This window comes from Jaculus jaculus, chromosome 13 (assembly GCF_020740685.1).
Source record: "Jaculus jaculus isolate mJacJac1 chromosome 13, mJacJac1.mat.Y.cur, whole genome shotgun sequence".
Lineage (NCBI taxonomy): Eukaryota > Metazoa > Chordata > Mammalia > Rodentia > Dipodidae > Jaculus > Jaculus jaculus.
Genome location: NC_059114.1, coordinates 67,018,980 through 67,039,835, shown reverse-complemented (window position 1 = coordinate 67,039,835; position 20,856 = coordinate 67,018,980). Strand labels below are relative to the sequence as shown.

Below are 20,856 nucleotides of genomic sequence, written 5' to 3'. Positions count from 1 at the left end.
ATAAACTAAAGATAATATCCTCATTGATTCTTTTAATTAAGAAAATAACCAATGACAAATATATTTAATTTTCTACATTACTGTTTTGATACTATATTACTATGACCTGCTATCTTACCAGGAAATAACTGACAGTTCCAGGCTGGCTTGGTTATAAGAATTAGCAACCTCTACACCAACCAAAAATGCTATGAATATAACATCTGAACTATCAAACATTAAATGTTTAATGTAGCTTACATGCTTACTATAAGCATTATGACTCTCAAATTTTAGTTTCAGTCTTATAGAAAAGGAAGAAATTCCTAGAATGAAAAACAAGCAGAGCCTTGGGCTCTCGTATCATGGTGGAGTGTTTGTCTAGGATGCATGAAGCCTTAGGTTTCACCTGCAGCGCTACAAAAACTGGTCATGGGATGCAAACCTGCTGTGATTTAAGCACTGGGGAAGTGGAAACAGGAAGGGTTCAAGGTCAACAGTTACCCTTAGCTTCATAAGTTTGAAGCCAGAATGGGATGTATGAGACACTGTCTCAAAAACACAAAAATTATTTGAGAAGATATGTTACCTTGATTTGAAATTATACAATGCATACACATACCAAAATATCACAGTGTTCTCCTAAAGTATTTAAAAAAAATAGGAGTCAATTTTAAAATATTTTTATTTATTTATTTGAAACAGAGAGTGAGGCAGAGAAATAAAGAGAGAGAGAGAGAGAGAGAGAGAGAGAGAGAGAGAGAGAGAGAGAGACAGACACAGAGAATGGGTGTGCCAGGGCCTCCAACTTCTGCAAACTCCAGACACATGTGCCACTTTGTGCACCTGGCTTACGTGGGTTCAAACCAGGGTCCTTTGGCTTTGCAGGCAAGTGCCTTAACCACTAAGCCATCTCTCCAGTCCCAGAATTTTAAAATATTTAATCATAAAAAAACTGACAACAGAATCAAACAAAACTATGAGAATTCTTGAGTTCATAATGATGTTGAAAATATACAGCCAGTGAACAGTGATGTACACCTTTAATCCCAGCATTCATAAAACAATAGGAGAACTGCCATGAGTTCAAGGTCATCTTAGAACTAGAATGAAACCCTACCTCAAAAAATTCAAAAACGTGGTGGTCCATGCCTTTATTCCCAGCACTCAGGAGGCAGAGGTAGAATGATCATCATGAGTTTGTAGCCAGCCTGGGATCACAGAGTGAGTTCCAGGTCAGCTTAGACTACCTTGAAAAAAAAATAATAATAATACTACATACATACATACATACAGAGAGAGAGAGAGAGAGAGAGAGAGAAAGACAGACAGAATGGCCTTCAATCCTAGCAACTCAGGAGGCAGGTGTAGGAGGACTGCTGTGAGTTCAAGGCCACCTTAAGACTACACAGTGAAATTCAATCAGCCTGAGGTAGAGTGAAACCTTACCTCAAAAAAGCAAAAAAAAAAAAGTCTCAAAATTCATACGGAAGAACAAAAAGCTTTAATAGCCAATAATACCAACAAAAGAAATATGTTTAGAGGTATCACCATACCTGGTTTCAAGATATACTACAAAGCAACAGTAACTAAAACAACATGGTACTGACACAAAAACAGACACACAGATCAGTAGATTAGAAGACCCATCATTAAATTCAATAAACTACAGCTACCTGATCTTTGACAAAGGAGCCAAAAATACACAGTAGAGAAAAGGCAGTATCTTCAACAAATGGTGTTGAAAAAACTTGGATAACTACCTGGAGAAGAAAGAAATTAGACCCACTTCTCTTATGCTGCATGAAAGTCAACTCTAAATAGATGAAGGACCTCAATATAAGACCTGAAACTCTAAAAGAACTAGGAGAAAATACACTCCACAATATAGGATTAGGAAAAAAAAAAAAAAAACTTCCTAAATAAGACCTCAGAAGCACAGGAAACTAGATCAACACCCAACCACTGGTACCTCATTGTTGTAGTCAGGTTTGCATTGCTAGCAGAAACCACCTGACCAAGAGCAGCTTGTAAGAAAAAGGTTTGTTTTGGCTTATAGACTCAAGGGAAAGCCCCATGATGGCAGGGGGAAATGTTGGCACGATCAGAGGGTGGACAGCACCTCCTGGGCAACATCAGATGGGCAACAGCAACAGGAGAGTGTGCCAAACACTGGCAAGAAGAAGCTGGCCATAAAAACCATAAGCCTGGGCCTGGAGAGATGGCTTAGCAGTTAAGGTGCTTGCCTGTGAAGCCTAAGGACCCAGGTTCGATTCCCCAGAACCCATGTAAGCCAAACACACAGATGGCGCATGCATTTGGAGTTCAATTGTAGTGGCCCTGGTGTGCCAATTCTCTCTCTCTCTCTGCCTTTCTGTCTGTCTGTCGCTCTCAAATAAATAAATAAACAAAAATAAAAATAAACCATAAGCCCTCCCCCAACAATAGACTGCCTCCAGGAAGCATTAATTTCCAAATTTCCATCAGCTGAGGAGCTAGCATTCAGAACACCTAAGTTTATAGGGGACACCTGAATCAAACCACCACATTCATGAAACTAAAAAACTACTGTATAGACAAGCAAACAATCAACAGAGTCAATAGACATCCCAGAGAATGGGGAGAAATCTGCATGAGCTTTTACCTCCAAAGGTCTCAATATTCAGAATCCACAAAGAACTCAAAAAAGTAAACAACTGGTCTAAGAAATAGCTCAGCAGTTAAAGGCACTTGCTTACAAAACCCAAAGTCCTAGGTTCAAGCCCAGCATCCAGGTAAAGCCAGATACACAAAGTGGTACAAATACAAGCATATGGAGTTCATATGCCATGGCACTAGGCCTTGGAGCACCCGTATATATATTCTCTCTCCTTGCAAGTAAATAAAATTATTTTAAATAAATCCAATCAAAAATGGGGCCAAGAATAAACAGAGACTTCTCAAAGGAATACAAGTGGCCATCACACACTTAAAGAGATGTTCAACATCGTTAGTGATCAAAGAAATGCAAATCAAAATAACTCAGATTTCATCTCACTCCAGTCAGGATGGTATTTATCAAAAAAAAAAAATTAGGGCTGGAGAGATAGCTTAGCAATTAAGGCACATGCCTGCAAAGCCTAAGGACCCAGGTTCAAATCTCCAGATCCCACATAAACAGATGCACAAGGTGGTGTATGTGTCTGGAGTTTGTTGGCAGTGGCTAGAGGCCATGGTATGCCCATTCTCACTCACTCTCTATCTCTCTCTCCCTCTCTCTAATAATAAAAATAAATCTTTTAAAAAATCAAATGAGCCGGGCATGGTGCCACACGCCTTTAATCCCAGCACTCGGAGGGCAGAAGTAGGAGGATTGCCATGAGTTCGAGGCCACCATGAGACTCCACAGTGAATTCCAGGTCAGCCTGGACTAGAGTGAGACCCCACCTCAAAAAACCAAAAAAAAAAAAAAAAAAAAAAAATCAAATGATAACAAATGCTAGTGAGGCTGTAGAGAAAAAGAGGAACCCCTACCCACTGCTGGTAGGAGTGTAAACTATGGAAACCAGTACAGAGACTCCTAAAAAAGATGAAAGTAGATCTACCATCTGATCTAGCACTCCTGGGCATATACCCTAAAGACTCCATTCTTTATTACAGTGATGCTTGCTCAACTATGTTTATTGCTACTCTATTCACAATAGCCAGGAATGGAATCAGCGCAAATGCTTATGAACTGATGAATGGATAATGAAGATGTGATACATATGGAATGGATGGAATCCTACTCAGCAGTAAGGAAAAATGAAAATGAAATTTGCAGCAAAATGGTTGAAGTTGGAAAATATCATGCTAAGTGAGGTCACACAGCCACAGAAAAACAAACAGCACATGTTTCTCATCTGTGGTTCCTAACTGGGATCAATTGGACATGAGTACAAACTGTAGTCAGCACCAGGGATATGGTCATAAGACTAGAATAAGAACAAGGGAGGGAAGAAATAAGGAGAGAGGAGTTACCTGAAAGGTTAGAGGAGGGACAGAATACGGGGGTGGGGGGAGCTTGAAAGGGTAGGAAATAGGGAAGGGAAGGAGAAAATTACAGAAAAGACAACATGAATCAGTTCCATAGAAACCCTCTTTCTGGCTAACATTTTACAAAATAAGGGGGAAGGGGGAAGAGGGACAGTCAGGACAGAAGGTGGAAAAAGCTTAACCTTAAAGCCATGGACTCTAGTCAGTAAATCCCAGGACCAGAATTGGGTTGGTGACCCCCTGCCCCCAGTGAGCTGGTGGCCACAGAGACCCACGAGGTTCCCAAAATAAGGTAGGCCATTGCCAAAACACTTGATTACCTACCAAAGCTAAAAGGTAAGACCCTACTGCTAAAGAAACCACAGGCTGCACACATCAGATTGCCATGCTAGAACCAAAAGGGAAACTAGCTCCCTCCTGGCTAGTCCTCATAGTGCTGGAAAGCCCTATGAAAGCTGCTGGAAGACAACAGTCAACAACAGCAGGAACGGATGTGTCACCTCTATCACATCTGCTGGGGCTCAGGAGAAGCTGCAGGGGAAGTGACAACATGAATACTGCTCTTACTGCTAGCCTGACAGTCAGTTCCAGGGCAATGATTCAGACACAGTGAACAATCAAAACCTATGAAAGCAGAAATCCAGAGGCCACTGAGAACTCAACACTAAATCCAACTGCCAATAGGCCTGTCATGGCTCAGGGAACATTACAGAAGAGGGGGCAAAAGATTGTACGAGCCACAGAGTGGGTAGGAATATCCTAAGGCACAGTACCCTATCCCACTGGGACTGACTAAGGCCTTCAAGACTCTACAGTGAATACCATAACCCAATGAGGAGGGACCCCAGGGTAACTGGAGCAGGGGCGAGGGAAATAAAAGAGTATACCCTCTTACATACAAAATAATATTTAAAAATTTTTAAACAAAAATTTAAAAATATATATTAAAAACAAATAAAATGGGGCTGGGAGGATTGCTTAGCAGTTAAGGCAAAGTCAAAGGACCTACGTTCGATTCCCCAGTACCCATGTAAGCCAGATACACAAGGGTGGCACAGGCATTGGAGTTTGTCTCTGCACATGCACATCCTCCTTGGCTGACACTGTTCTGCCTATTCTTGAGCTATTTTCACATGTGCTGAACACTGTTTTGATATTCTCTTGAACCTTTCCCTCCCCCCCCAAAAAAAAGAGAGAAGAAAAATTAAGAAAAGAATCTTCCCAAGCATTCTCTAATTATTATTTAGTGAAATAGCCTACTTTGGAGAGATGGCTCAGTGATTAAAAGTGCTTGTTTGCAAAGCCTGATGGCCTGGGTTCACTTCCCCAGTATCCAGGTAAAACCAGATCACGAAGTGCATGCATTCTGCAGCTCGTTTGCAATGGCAGGAGGCCCTGGCATGTCCATTCCCCTCAGCATGCTCTCTATTAGTTCTCAAATAAGTATAGGATATAAAGTAGGATATATATCCTACTTTTATATCTTCCAATAGGCCCTCTAAAACAATACAGTACTACAGCACTATACTGAGTCGCTGTAAACTCAAAATCAACAAAAACCATAAAAACTGTGGAAATCATAGCCGTAGAATCACAAAAATTCACGTTTAGAATGTAACAACTGAAACAAAGGCAGACCTTTGCCTTGCATGACCTCAGTGGAGAATTAAAACTGGGCCACCCTGTGCTGAGCTACTACTTAGGACTGATTTTGGAAGGCAGAGGCAGAAATATTGTGAGTTCAAGATCAGCAACCCGGCCTATATACTGAGGTCCTGGTTCTGAGATCTTGCCTCCCTTATTCTCCCAAAAAAAGAACAAAACAATGCATATTCATAGTAACAAGTAAATAGGAATTCATCACAAAGAACCTAACTTGAGAGAAAAAAACAACAGTCAAAGGCAAGAGGACAGTGGATCAGAGATAAAGTTCACACAGAATGTTCCCATGGCTTTACTAGGTAAGTAAAGAAACATAAACACACTTTAAAATAAAGTCTAGGGCTGGAGAGATGACTTAGTACTTAAGATGCCTGCCTGCAAAGCCAAAGGACCCAGGTTCGATTCTCTAGGACCAACATAAGCCAGATGCACAAGGTACTGCTTGTGCATAGAGATCACTTGCAGTGGCTCGAGGCCCTGGCGCACCCATTCTCCCCTCCCCATCTCTCTCTCTCTCTCTCCTCGCTCTCGTTCTCTGTGTCTTTTTTCTCTCTCTCCTCCCCCCTCCCACTATAATAAATAAAATAAAAATAATAAAGTTTACACTACTCAGAGCTTTAGATATAGGATTAAGTGAAGTCATAAAGCCCACATCCAACAATTACGCTGTATACTTACAAACACATGCACACACACACACGTCTTCAAAAGTTTCCAGTTTATTACAGACAACTCCAAACCACTGAGGGCAGATGAGGTGTGAGAACACTAGAAAAGCAGTCACACTGCATCAAGGTCTCACTCTGAATGAAGGCCATTTTTCACAGTACATCTCAGACCCTAGGGGGCTGAGGTAAGAGAATTCTGTGAGTGAGGCCAGTCTGAGTTCCAGAGCTCCTGATCAGTGTGATCTAGAGAGTGACTCTGCCTTAAAACAACAAAATCAGTTCTTAAAAATGGTAAAATAATGGTGTATCTTCTACATACTGAAAGACATTGCTTGGGGAGGGGAGGGGAGGGGAGGGGAGGGGAGGGGAGGGGAGGGGAGGGGAGGGGAGGGGAGGGGAGGGGAGGGGAGGGGAGGGGAGGGGAGGGGAGGGGAGGGGAGGGGAGGGGAGGGGAGGGGAGGGGAGGGGAGGGGAGGGGAGGGGAGGGGAGGGGAGGGGAGGGGAGAGGAGAGGAGAGGAGAGGAGAGGAGAGGAGAGGAGAGGAGAGGAGAGGAGAGGAGAGGAGAGGAGAGAAACTTAACATACAAAATTCAAATAATACAACAAATAATGGAGGAAAGGCACATGTCAATCAATGATATAATTTAATGCCTATTTCTGATTATGTATAATTATTGATCTGTATTACTCTTGACAAAAAGTATACACAACAAAGAAATCTAGACTACTGTTCCTATTATTATATACTAGGCTCTACTGATATTATCCCCAAGTAGTAATTGTTTCATGTAAAAAGAAAATGCTTGTGTTTCATTAGGTAGATTATGGATGTTGCCAAGCCTCTCTAAACAGGATTTTCAGTGTTATTAAAGACACAACATGAGGGCTGGAGACATGGCTTAGCAGTTAGGGTGCTTGCCTTCAAAGCCCAAGGACCCAGGTTTCATTCCCCAGTACCCACATAAGCCAGATGCTCATGGTGGCACATATGTCTGGAGTTCATCTGCAGCAGCTGGAGGCCCTAGTGTACCCATTCTCATTCTCTCTCTCTCCCTCTCTTTCTCTCATAAATAAATAAAAATATGTATATAAAGACAAAACATAGAAATCACTGAGAATCTGTAATGTTCTGTTCTACCATCCGTGGGACATTAACTTTTCCTTTATAATGATCCACACACAATTTTCTTAAAAACATATTAGTAGTAAATTTTATAAGACATGGCAAACACAAATGTATTTCTTCCAATTCTTGCATATCTGCAGAATCTTTTGTCTAACACTGCCCACTATGCCTGCTCTACTCACTGGCTTTTTACCTTGCCCCTACCCACATTTTGTGCCTTTTTTTGTGTGGATACCCTAAAGAACGAACATACACACACACATCAGGAATGTCTTTTTCTTCCTCCTCATCTATTCAGAAGTTCTTTATCCTCTAAGGCCAAGTGGCTTCATCCACTAACCATGAGGACTAATTGACTGACCACATAGTAATATGCTTGTAAATTGTTTATGTCCACAAAGCACATTCAATACAATTACTTAACAGTTATGTTCACAAAAGCTAATTGACTTAGAATTCAAAGCCCTATAAAATTGGCATTACTTATTTTCTTTTTATTGACGCTTGAGAGCAAGTAAAGGACTTGTCCAAAACTACATGGCATTAATTCTGCAAAAGCTACTACATAAGATAGCTCTTATAAGATCCACGCCTTCTCCAACTACCCTAACAATGTCTCTCACTAATTTTTCTCCAATTCATTGCTGGTTCCTCAAAGGGGGTATGTTTGCATTTTCTGCTACCAGCAGAACACTGCTGAGCACATAGAAGATCCTACTGCCGCTGTTTCTATTATCTGACCTGTACTACCTATGAGAAGTTCTGAAAGTAAGACAGAAAAGCATGGAGGGCATGGGAAGAGGGAACAGGAGATCACATACATCAGGAGAAAATATGAAAGTGAAAACAAATTCTACTCTTAAAACAAAAGTAGCAATCACTTTCTTCCTTCACTCCATCTCAAGAACAAAAATTTTAAGAAATTCTAAGATTTGGGGAATGTGAAAATAAACAGAAAGAATAAAATAAAAGGGGAGGAGAGAGTTCCCTGGGTACAGTGCTTGTCACACAGCAGGACAATCTAAATTTGGTCCCCAATACTATGTAAAACACTGTTAGTGGTGGCATGTACTATGTAATTACAGCACGAGGTAGATTCCACTGGCCAGCCAATCTAACTCCGAGCCAATGAGATACTCTGTCTCAAAAAGAGGTAGACAGACTCAGGTGATTCAAAAGTCATCATAATGCTGAGAAGAAGTAACAGTGGAGTGTTCATTTCTAATTAAGGCATCTTTATCACACCCTCCAACGCTCAGGGACCATTGCAGAAGAGATGGCAAAACTGGAAAAGCCAAAGAAAGGGTAGTACTAGCTACAATGCTTTCTTCCAGACACACAATGGCTTTGATATGCATGACCTTGACATTTACCTGCATAAGGTCTTCCTTATAGGAAGGGGGAATGATGACATCAATATAGAAGACAGACTAATTGGGAGACAGAGAAAGCATTCGATGGAGAGTGGGTTTGGGAGGGGGATGATGGAGACAATGGGAGGAAACTATCATGGTTTATTGTCTATACTTATGGAACTTGTCAATAAAAAATGTTTTAAAAAAGAAATGGCATAGAATTCACTCATAACAGAATCCCTTTCCCTCTTTCTTTTCTCTCGCTGTCATTTAAGTCCTACAAGAGTAGCATCACGTATTTCTTACATTTACGTATCACAGGAAAGCTGGCACCTAATCAATCAATGATCGCTCAACTCCTACAACCTATCTCCTAATTCAACTTCAGTTTGGAACAGACTGAAAAAACACAGCCCTATTGCAGCTGCTGGATAGGAAGCATTAAAAGATAAAAACTTGGTTTAAAGTCACTGTGGTTAATAAATGACCAAAGTCTGATTCAGCCAGTTTAAAGGCGGTCTTAACAGTATGCAACTGAACTAATACAAGGAAGGAAGCAAAGTGAACAGTTGCAGGGATTACACAAGGGCAGGGTGAGATAATACCTTACAACAAGCAAAGAACAGCTGGTGGCCAAGCCACATAAGATAGAAAGCACACTCACAACACAGAATCCTCAGTCCTTGGCTACTTTGCTCCAAATTACATTTCTAATTTACTGTATTTCAACGGTTTGAACTATTATGCTAACGGTTGTGGTGGTTTATATTGGCTGTCAACTTGACAGGACCTAGAATCACTGGTGGGGGGTTCTACAGATTAGGTGAATTGAGGTGGGAAGAACCACCTTTACTGTGGGTGGTGCCATTCTTTGGGCTGGCATCCTGGGCAATACCAAAAGGAGACAGCCAGCTGAGTACTAGCATCTATGGCTCTCGGCTTCCTCACTATGGGCTGCATGTGACCAGCTCTGCTTTAAGCTCCTGCTGCCATGTCTTCCTGCCATGATGGACTATAACCTCCAACTATAAGCTGAAATAGGCTCTTCTTCCCTTAAACTGATTTTTGTCAGGTATTCTGTCCCATAAATGAGATTATTATTCAGCTTACTCATTCAGGGTACTTTCTCTAGACCATGCGGCATGCTAGGTTCTGAAAATGCTGCATTCATCAGACAAAAGATCCCACTACTCTTCGACATATGGCTTTCTGAAATTATCTATATGTGAGGAAGGGGTTAGGAAAAGACAAATGCAAATGTAAATGCTACATTGGGGGGCGGGGGAAGAAGTGAGGAACTTGATAGGTAATGTCCAAATATCAACTCACAATGGGTGGTCAGGAAAGATCTCTAGAAATGCATGTGAGCTGAGGCCTGAATACTACTATTTTTTTTTTGAGGTAGGGTCTCACTCTTTCTATGACCTGTTCACTAAGTATTCTTAGGCTATCCTTGAACTCACAGTGATTCTCCAACCTCTGCCTCCCAAGTCTGGGATTAAAGGCATGTGCCACTGTGTCCTGGCTGTGAATATTAAAAAAAAAAAAAAAAAGACAGCTCAGCATGGTAGTACACGCCTTTAATCCCAGCACTCAGAAAATGAGGTAGTAAGGCTGCCTTAAATTCAAGGCCAGCCTGGGCTACAGAGTGAGTTTCAGGTGAGCCTAGGCTACAGTAAAACCCTACCTCAAAAGTAAATAAATAACAAGTAAATAGGAATAAAACCCTAAGCTACTGAAAAAAAAAATGACAACCCTCTGAATATCTGGATAAAGTCCATTCTAGACAAAGGCAAAAGCTCCAGGCAAGGGCTGGAGAGATGGCTTAGAGGTTAAGGGGCATGTCTGTGAAGCCTAGGGACCCAAGCTCGATTCTCCAGGTCCCACATAAGCCAGATGCACATGGTGGTGCATGCGTCTGGAGTTTGTTTGCAGTGGCTGGAGGCCCTCACATGCCCATTCTCACTCTCTGTCCCTCTGTCTGTCTGTCTGTCTGTCTGTCTCTCTCTCTCTCTCTCTCTCTCTCTCTCTCTCTCTCTCTCTCTCTCTCCTCCTCCCCTTTCTCTGTCTCTAATAAATAAATTAATAAAAATAAAATCTTTAAACAAAAAAAAAGCTCCAGGCAAGACCAAACACTGCAGGCTCTGAAGAGAGGAAATAAAACCAGTGTGACTACAGTGTAAGGAGAAAAGAAATGAGATCAGAGAGGTTGGTCAAAGCCAGAATTACATAAAACATAACAGGCCATGGCTATAGGTGTGGAGTTAATTATGATCATGCAACACAGACATATACAGATTTATATTTTTTGATAGTTTTTTTTCTTTTGAGGCAGGCTAGCCCCAGGCTTATCTAAAACTCACTTTATAACCCAGCTAGCTTTGAACTCATAGCAATCTTCCTATCTCAGTTTCCGGAGTGCTGAGATTGAAAATGGGAACCACCTTGCCTAGCTTGATTTACACTTTTAGAAGATGTCAGGGCTGGGGAAGTAACACAATTATATTTGCTTAGTATGGACCAGGGGTTTGAACCACAGCACTGAATTTAAAAAAAAAAAAAATGAATATAGCACTTAGGAGGTGGAGGCAGGAAGACTGAAAGTCCAAGGTCATCCTTGCCTGCATACTGAATGGTTTGCGGTGGGGAGGGGGCAGCTCAGTTAGTAGAGTGCTTATCTAGTATGCATAAAGCCCTGGGTTTGAGCCCTAGCACCACATAAGCCCAGGGGCAGTACACATGCCAGTAATTCCAGTACTCAGAAGGTAGAGGCAGGAAGATTTTAGAAATTCAAGGTCATCCTCAGCTACACAAAGAGTTTAAGGCTAGTCTGGGGCACATAAGACCTTGCCTCAAACAACACACACACACACACACACACACAATGATGTCATGTTAAGCCCAAGGGAGGAGAATACTGGTATAAAAATGTGCATGGGGAAACCAGAAAAAGATAATTACCAATTAGACAAAAAATTACAATGAAAACAAAAGAGAGAAAAAAAGATTTAGCATATATAGAAAAGAAATGAAAACTTAACTTGGATTGGGGACAGTGCCACCTTGGGTTAGCTGGAAAACAGCCTCCAGCCCATGCTTGCTGGTTTATCTCAGGGAAGCAGAATGAGGAGGAAGGACAAAACAGTACAAGGCCATGTGAAGCTGGTGACAGCTCCACAAACACACAAATGACTTGCTGATCTTGGGAAATTTCTATGGAGAATCTATGAAATCACTGGGCCTTGGAAAAAGTCCCTGGGAGAATGATACATGCCACCTCCCACACTCTGCTTCCTATGGGCCAAAACCTATCCTCTAAGGCTTTAACCCACCCACACACAGGGTGTGCAAACCAAGCCCTCCAGAAACTTCTCTCAACAGTTTGGTTTCATCTGGCTGGTGTCAAAGTGTGATGACTTTTTACTGTCAGTCAGCTCGCATGTTGGGGCTCCCTAGCCCATTGCACCAGTAGCTGCCAGATGGGTAGTGAGCGAGTGACAAATGGGGTCAGCTTTGCTTTGTAATGGCACATAAACCAGTAGAGCCTGACTCATGGTTTGGGGACTTAGGTAACTAGTAAAGAGGCAGTACCTTTTATTGGCATAGGAAAGAAAGAAAAGCAGCAGATATTTGGGAGAAAAATCAGGTGGTTTTTTTGTACATGTTAAATTTGGTATGTATTAGACATCCAAGCATAGAGAGATTTTAAAAGCATGAGGATGAGAGGACAGAATTGGAGTTATATATTTAATAGTCATTAGTGGGGATGGGGAGAAAGCTCAGTCACTAAAGGTACTTACTTGCAAAGTCTACCAATCTAGGTTCAATTCCTTAGCCACCCACATAAAGCCAGATGGACACAGCAGCAAGAGACCCTGGCATGCAAACACCCACACACACAGGAGACCCTGGCACAGACACACACACAGACTACGGGATAGAGAGATGGCTCAGCATTTAAAAGCACCTGCTTGCAAAGCCAGCTGGCTGGTACAGGTTCAATTCCCCAGTACACACTTAAAAACAGATGCACAAAGTAGCACATGCATTTGCAGTTTGTGTACAGTGGCAGGAGGCCCTGGCACAACCAGTCTTTCCTTCTTCCCTCCCTCCCTCCCTCTCTATCTTGAATAAAATATATTTTTGAAAGCAGTCATTAGTACAGAGAGGGGATGACAAAATGAAGGAAAGTACAGAAATTTAATGGACAGTCTACATGGAAAAGCAAAGAGGTACTTTCTTTTTAAAAAACATTTATTAAACCGGGTGTGGTGGTACACGCCTTTAATCCCAGCACTCGGGAGGCAGAGGTAGGAGGATCACCGTGAGGTCAAGGCCACCCCGAGACTCCACAGTGAATTCCAGGTCAGCCTGGGCTTGAGTGAGACCCTACCTCGATAAACCAAAAAAATAAAATAAAAAACATTTATTTATTTATTTATTTGAGGGGGGAGAGAAACAATGGGTACACTAGCGACTACAAATGAACTCCGGATGCATGTACCACCATGTGCATCTGGCTTACATAGGCTTGGGGAAATCGATCCTGGGTCCTTAGGCTTCACAGGCAAGTGCCTTAACTTCTATTCCAACCCAATATTCTTATTTATTTACAAGCAGAGAGAGAGGAGACAGAGAGAACAGGCATGTTAGGCCCTTAGCCACTGCAAATGTACTCCAGATGTATGTGCCATTGTGTGCATCTGGCTTTATGTGGGAACTGGAGAATAGAACCCAGATTGTTAGGCTTTGCAGGTGAGTGCTTTAACTATTGAGCTATCACTCCAGCCCCAAGGGGCACTTTATAAGTAAAGCTAACGAATGTTTGAAACTACACAAAAGAAAAGTAGCAAAGATCAGGAAGGCATGGACTTTGAGACGAGCCTAAAGCATGGCACTATGATGGTGCAGATTAGAAAGCCCTAGGTTTAGAAAGAGTGGTTAACTATGCTGAGTGATGAGGTGCACAAGACAGAACAGAGAAGGGACAGCTGGACTTGATTGCACAGAGGTCACCAGTAGTGACTTTATAAAAGTTGTATCAGTGGATTAATGAGAACATAAATCTAATTTGAAGGGAAACGGATTGATTTATTAAGAAACTGAGTTTGGGGCTGGAGAGAGGGCTCAGTTGTTAAAGCACTTGTCTACAAAGCCTAACCACCTAGGTTCGGTTCCCCAGTACCCACATAAAGCCGGATGCACAAAGAGAAGCATGCATCTGGAGTTTGCCTGCAGCAGCTGGAGGCGCTGGTGTACCCATTCTCTGTCTGTCTTCTCTCTATATCACTGTGCTGCAAATAAACAAATAAAAATATTTTTAAAGAGAAAAACTGAGTTTGTAGCAAAAGGGAAGTCAAGACCTGATAGAGTGTGTGGAGCAAAGGAAACCCTGTCCTCAAGGCATGCCAGTGTGTTAGGGCAAAGGAGGAGCCAAGGGAGGGAGGAAAAGATGACACAGATGCTCCCGAGAGGGCCAGGAGGGATGGGGCCAGTGCACACAGGGAGGGTGGGCCTTGAGGAGAGCCTGTGATCACTAGCAGAAAACAACCACACACAAACATGTCCAGGATGCAGGATGCGAGGAGAGAAGACAGGCAGGTTACACTGACTGCAACTGTTTTCACTGACTTCAAACCATGCACAATCTGCAGAAGGTGTGTCACACCATGAAAATTCACTTTGATAAGCACACTCTTACAGATAAAACTCATGCTAAGTTCTAATTATACTTAGACTTCACACACATATTCTAACAGAGAAAATTAAACTAGACAATCAAATATCACCATCTAGTGGTTGACACTATACACAACTTATGAAGCTACACCACTTTTTATTTTGAGATAGGGTCTCACTCTAGCCCAGGCTGACCTAGAACTCACTCTGAAGCCCAAACTGACCTCAAATTCAGTTTCCACCAACATCAGCCCCAAGATTGCTGGGATCATAGATGTGAGCCACCACGCCCAGCTTACATTATGACTTTTAAAAAAACATTAAGTTCAGGCTGGAAAGATGGCTTAGCAGTTAAGGTGCCTGCCTGCAAAGCCTAAGGACCCATGTTCAACTCCCCAGGTCCCATGTAAACCAGACACACAAGGTGGCACATGTGTCAGGAGTTCAATCACAGTGGCAGGAGGCTCTGGCATGCCAATTCATATTCTCTCATAACAAAACAGACCAGTCTGTTGAGCTTGCCTCAAAAAAAAAAAAAAAGGTAAGTCCTTGTTAGTAATAATTCTAGAAATAGATTAAGTGCTAAGTGGCATGCTCTATTTTCTTTATGTGAACTTGTTCTTTAATTTTCTTCTAAACAGCTATTAACATATGCATCACCATTTTACATGTTGGGAAACTGGAAACATACACAGAAGTTGTTTATCTACCTAAAGCTTATATATGAAGAAATAAAAAAAACTAGGATTTGAATACAGGTAAACTGATTCAAAATCCATATTTTTGGGCCGGGGAGATGGTTCAGCGATTAAAGGCACTTGTCTGCAAAGCTTGCTGGCCTGAGTTCGATTCCCCAGCACCCGCACAAAGGTGAATGCACAGTGGTAAGCGTATCTGATTCCCAAGGCCCCAGTAACAGTGGGAGGTGGAACCAGGAAGGTCCAAAGCTCAGTACCCTGCTAGGCTGACATTCACTTGCAGTCTGGCAATTTATTTGCAGCGGCAAAAAGGATAGAGCACAGACCTCTCAGAGTTGTCCTCCAACCTCTACATGAAGGTCAGAGCACACATATGCATGCACACACAATAAATATATCAACATTTTAAATGTTAAAACAAATCCATGGGGAGGGAGGGAATTACCATGGGATATATTTTATAATCATGGAAAATGTTAATAAAAATTAAAAAAAAAAAAAAACCAAATCCATACTTTTAACCTCAGTAGCCCAGCTCTTCAAAATGCCAATGTTATTTGGGGTTGGTTAAAGAAGTAAACCAGACTTTTGTTTCAAAGAATAACGAACACTATATGGGAAAACATTAGGAATTTAAAATGGCTCGATCACACAGCAACTCCAGGAGGTTCATTATGTCACCACACACTAGGCTGAAGCCGACAGTGAAGGGCTGAGCCTCCTTGCAGGCGGCTGGCTGGTAACACACCTGAGGCAGTGCGTACTCAATGAGTACAGACAACCCTACATGCTCAAGAAAGCTACATGAGAAAATATTTTAAAACCAAGAGAAATTCACAAGGAGGCAGAATGTATCCCAGGAGATAAAGAGTCTCCTCCTCTTCATCAACCTTTCTCCCTTTCTCTTTCACTAGCACTTAATCCAGAGGTGTTCTTTTCTACCACCGAAGCGTCATTACCAGTTCCAAGTTCAAAGTTAGCCCATACTTCCATGCACTCAATCTTTTTCTTTTCATTTCTTTTTTCCTAAAGAACTCCAGATGCATGTGCCACCTTGTACATCTGGCTTACATGGGTACTGGTGAATCAAACCTGGGTCCTTAAGCTTCACAGGCAATGGCCTTATCCACTAAGCCATCTCTACAATCATTACAAAAACAACACTCAGCCAGGCGTAGTGAGGCATGACTATAATAATCCCAGCACTCCAGAGGCAGAGGAAGGAGGATCACTGTGAATTCAAGGACACCCTGAGACTACTTAGTAGATTCCACATCACTCTGGGCTAGAGTGAAACCCAACCTCAAAATATCAAACAAACAAAAAAAAAATTCAGCTTTTTTAAAAGATTAAATGATTTTTTTAAGTTTTTAAAAATTATTTATTTATTTATTTGCAAGCAGAAAGACAGAGATAGACAGAGACAGAATGGGCATACCAGGGCCTCCAGCCACTGCAAATGAACTCCAGTCACATGCACCCCATTGTACATCTGGCTTACGTGGGTCCCGGGGAATCAAACCTGGGTCCTTTGGCTCCGCAGGCAAACACCCTAACCAATAAGCCATCTCTCCAGCCCAAAATTAAATAATTCTTATAAATCCTCTCTGGAATGTTAAGTTGAAGAGGTTAAGATTCAAACTCAAGATCTGTCAATATATACAACTGCAAAACAAAAAAGGAAAATCAATTCTTCTTCTAGAGAAACATGGGAGAGTCAAGAGAAAAGGACACAGCACTGACTAGTATGGGTTAAAGAAGCCCAAACAATCAGGGGAGAAAGAGGAGCTCCTTGGAGGAGGCCAGCTTCCATGCGCTGCCAAACTATCCCTGCCTTGAGAAGCTTAGCCTCAGCTGGAATTACCACCTTTATAACCTGCTGCATGTGAATGGCACCCTGCAGCTTTTTCTCTGCTGCCATTGTCACCATCCAACTAGGAAGATGATGCCATCCATGTGCCACATTGTAGTCTGAAAGCTCTCCCAGATAAATGTAGTTCCCTTCCATCTTCTTCATGTCTTCTGGGTTTTAATCCTGTCTGACACATAGTTCTTGTCAAAGACTTTTTTCTTTTTTCATTCTGTAGGCTAACAGCATAGTTCCCAATGCTTTGCAGAATTTTTGTTTGTTTTATTTTTATTTATTTTAGAGCAACAGACAGAAAGATAAAGAGGCAGATAGAGAGGATAGGTGTGCCAGGGCCTCCAGCCACTGCAAACGAGCTCCAGACATGTGCATCTGACTAACATGGGTCCTGGGGAATCGAGCCTTGAACCGGGGTTCTTAGGCTTCACAGGCAAGCGCTTAAGCAATAAGCCATTTCTCCAGCCCTGAAGAAGCTTTTTAAATTTCCTTTAATCCCATTTTTCAATCCTTAGGAGCACTTCTTGTGCTATTAGTGATCATAAACCAGAAAATGGGAAAATTAATGTAGAATGTGCTAGAAAGTTAAATATTACTTAGAGAATGTAGAATAGTAAATGAAAGAAATGAAGCAAGAAGGTATGAAAGGGGGTAAACTGTAGAAACAAGATTAATGGCTGGCTTTAGTGGTGCACACCTTTAATCCCAGCACTCAGGAGGCAGAGGTAGAAGGATTGCCATGAGTTCCAGGCCACCCTGAAACTACACAGTGAATTCCAGGACAGCCTGGACTAGAGTGAAAATACCTCAAAAGGATTTAAAAAAAAAAAAAAAAAGATTATGAAAAGAAATAAAGAGGCGAAAAAGAATGCTATAGAAGGGAACAGGAAGTGGAAGAGATTAAACCAGCAAACTGTTAGAGCTGATAAACACCTATAGCCATGTAGCAGGATACAAAATAAACACACAGAAATCAGTAGCCTTCCTATATGCTAACAACACACAGAGGATGAAATCAGAGAATTATTCCCATTCACAATTGCATCAAAAAAAAATAAATAGTGCAATAGTGGCACGTCTCTCATGGTGGAAACCAACTGCCCTCCAACTGGACTGGATGCCCGCCCCATAGGGGGAACACATCCCTGATGCTGTAAACTTAAACAGGGGTAGTCATGAACCCTAGGGGTGTAACATCTGTTGATGTCTGGAAAAATATATATAATATGCTTATCAAACTGCCCAGTGAGCATTTCTCTTAATATTTATACCCTTATATTAATGTTACTCTCACTTTGGGTAGAGAATCTTCTCTCTTCAGACGGCAGTGACTTTGGGATGACTCAAAAAGTATCACAATACTAGAAAGAAGTGACTGGAGTACTGAGTAACATCTCGATCACACCTTCCAAGGCTCAGGGTCTAATGCGGAAGAGGTGGCGGAAAGAATGTAAGAGCCAAAGGAAGGATAGGACTCCGTACAACGTGCTCCCTCCAGACATAAAATGGCCTGGATATCCATGACCTCACAGTGCCTGACACTACCTACACAAGACCATCCTAAGAGGAGGAAAAGACCATGACATCAAAATAAAAGAGAGACTGATTGAGATGGGCAGGGGATATGATGGAGAATGGAATTTCAAAGGAGAAAGTTGGGGGAGGGTATTACCATGGGATACTTTTTATAATCATGAAAAATGTTAATAAAAATTGAGAAAAATAAATAAAGTACCTTGGAATAAAGCTAACCCAGGAAGTGAAGGATCTCTACAATGAAAACTTTAAACCACTCAAGACAGAAATTGCAGAAGACACAAGGAAATGGAAAGGCATCCTTTGTTCTTGGATTGGTTCTTGGGAAAATCAATATTGTGAAAATGACAATCTTACCAAAAGCAATCTATACATTTAATGCAATGCCCATCAAAATTCCAATAGCGTTCTTCATGAAACTAGAAAAAAGAATCCAAAAATTCATTTGGAATCCCGAATGTCTAAAACAATCTTGGGCAACAAAAATAAGGCTGGTGGTATCACCATACCTGATTTTAACCTTTATTACAGAGTCATAGTAACAAAAACAGCATGGTACTGGCACAAAAACAGACATGTAGATTAATGCAACAGAATACAGGACCCAGATGTAAGTCCAGGTAGCTATAGCAACCTGATCTTTGACAAAAATACCAAAACTACTCATCGGAGAAAAGACAGCCTCTTCACTAAATGGTGCTGGGGACACTGCATATGTATCTGCAGAAGGATGGAAATATAGATCCTTATCTCTCTCTATGCACAAGAATTAAGTCCAAGTGGATCAAAGATCTTAATATCAGACCTGAAATTCTGAAACTGCTAGAGGAAAAAGTAGGGCAAACCCTTTAACATATTGGTCTTGGCAAAGACTTTCTGACTATAACCCCAGTTGCTTAGGAAATAAAACCATGGATCAACCACTGGGACCACATGAAATTACAAAGCTTTTATACAGCAAAGATGTGGTGTACTGGTACACACCTTTTATCCCAGCACTCAGGAGACAGAGATAGGAGGATCACCATGAGTTTGAGGCCAGCCTAAGACTACATAGTGAATTCCAGGTCAGCCTGAGCTAGAGCGAGGCCCTACCTCAAAAAACCAAAAATGAAAAATGAAAAGATGAAAATGAAAGAAAGAAAAGCAAACATAAATTTATATAAGTTATAACTTTTCATACATTGGACATTAAGCCAGAAAATGTAAACTGTTCCTCAGTAAATAAGAAACCTAAAACCATACCTTTTATTTTCAGCCAAGCTGGCTCCTTCATCCTTCAGCTGTTTGCTCTTCTGAGCACAGCCTTCCTGAAGAGCTTCCTTCCTCCGTTTACTGGCCTGGAGCCAGCTCCCTTCCTCATTCTGAACGACATCCTTCTCACCAGCAGCTTCAGCCTCAAACTGCTGGGAGGTGGCCTTTGAGACCTTCTCTCCAATTTTCCTCTTCCACCCAAAGGAAGCCATTCTGGAAAATTCAAGGAAACAGGGTTCAGTTGAAATGTGACCATTTATGAAAGTATGCCAATGAACAGGTGAAGAAAGAGTATCCAGCACTGGGGGAGGCAGAGGTAGGTGGATCACTGTGAGTTCAAGGCCACCCTAAGACTACATAGTGAATTCCAGGTCACCCTGGGCTAAAGCAAGACCCTACCTCGAAAAATAAATAAATAAATAAATAAAAGCTTTAAAGCACTCTGATCTGACATGATGCAGGAAGTTATTTCAATTTCCTGAATTTACTGGCATGCTTTATGGCCTAACATATGGTCTAGTTTGGAGAAGATTCCATGGGCTTCTGAGAAGAATGTACATTCTGTAGAATTGGGGTGGAAAGTTCTGTAGATGTCCATTAGGTCTAGTCCATCTATGATGTGGTTCAGCTCTAGTATTTCCCTGTTGTGACTATGCTTGGATGATCTATTGATGATAGTGGCTAACTATGATGGTGTTGGTGTTTACTTCTGTTCTGTTGTCAAGTAGGTTTGTTTAATCAACTGTGGTGCACCTGTGTTTGGCACATACAGATTTATGACTGTGATGTCCTCATGTTGGATCGTTCCCTTGATGAGTAAGAAAGCCACTTACTCATCTGCGGTTCCTAATCCAGACCAGCTTGAGTTGCTGACATACCTGATAGGCAACTCAAAGTCCAGACAATAGGGATAGAGGGGCTTGTGGGGAGGGCAGGGTGGGGAAAAACAAACACAAAACTAAACCTAAAATGAACTGGTACCATAGAAACCTTTATCCTTGGAGACAGACTAAACTCTCAA

The 20,856-nt window shown here is 41.7% G+C and overlaps 1 protein-coding gene across 3 annotated transcripts in view; it reads right to left on the bottom strand.

Annotated features, from left to right (window-relative positions):
* The window catches only part of Ttc33 (tetratricopeptide repeat domain 33), a 46,732-nt gene that overhangs the window by 17,051 nt on the left and 8,825 nt on the right, over positions 1-20,856 (bottom strand). For all 3 annotated transcript variants that reach the window (XM_045132695.1, XM_045132697.1, XM_045132696.1), the window contains exon 2: positions 19,827-20,048. In XM_045132695.1, coding sequence (XP_044988630.1) covers positions 19,827-20,047 — 221 coding nt within the window. In that variant the 5' untranslated portion in view covers position 20,048. The remainder of the gene's footprint in view (positions 1-19,826; positions 20,049-20,856) is intronic.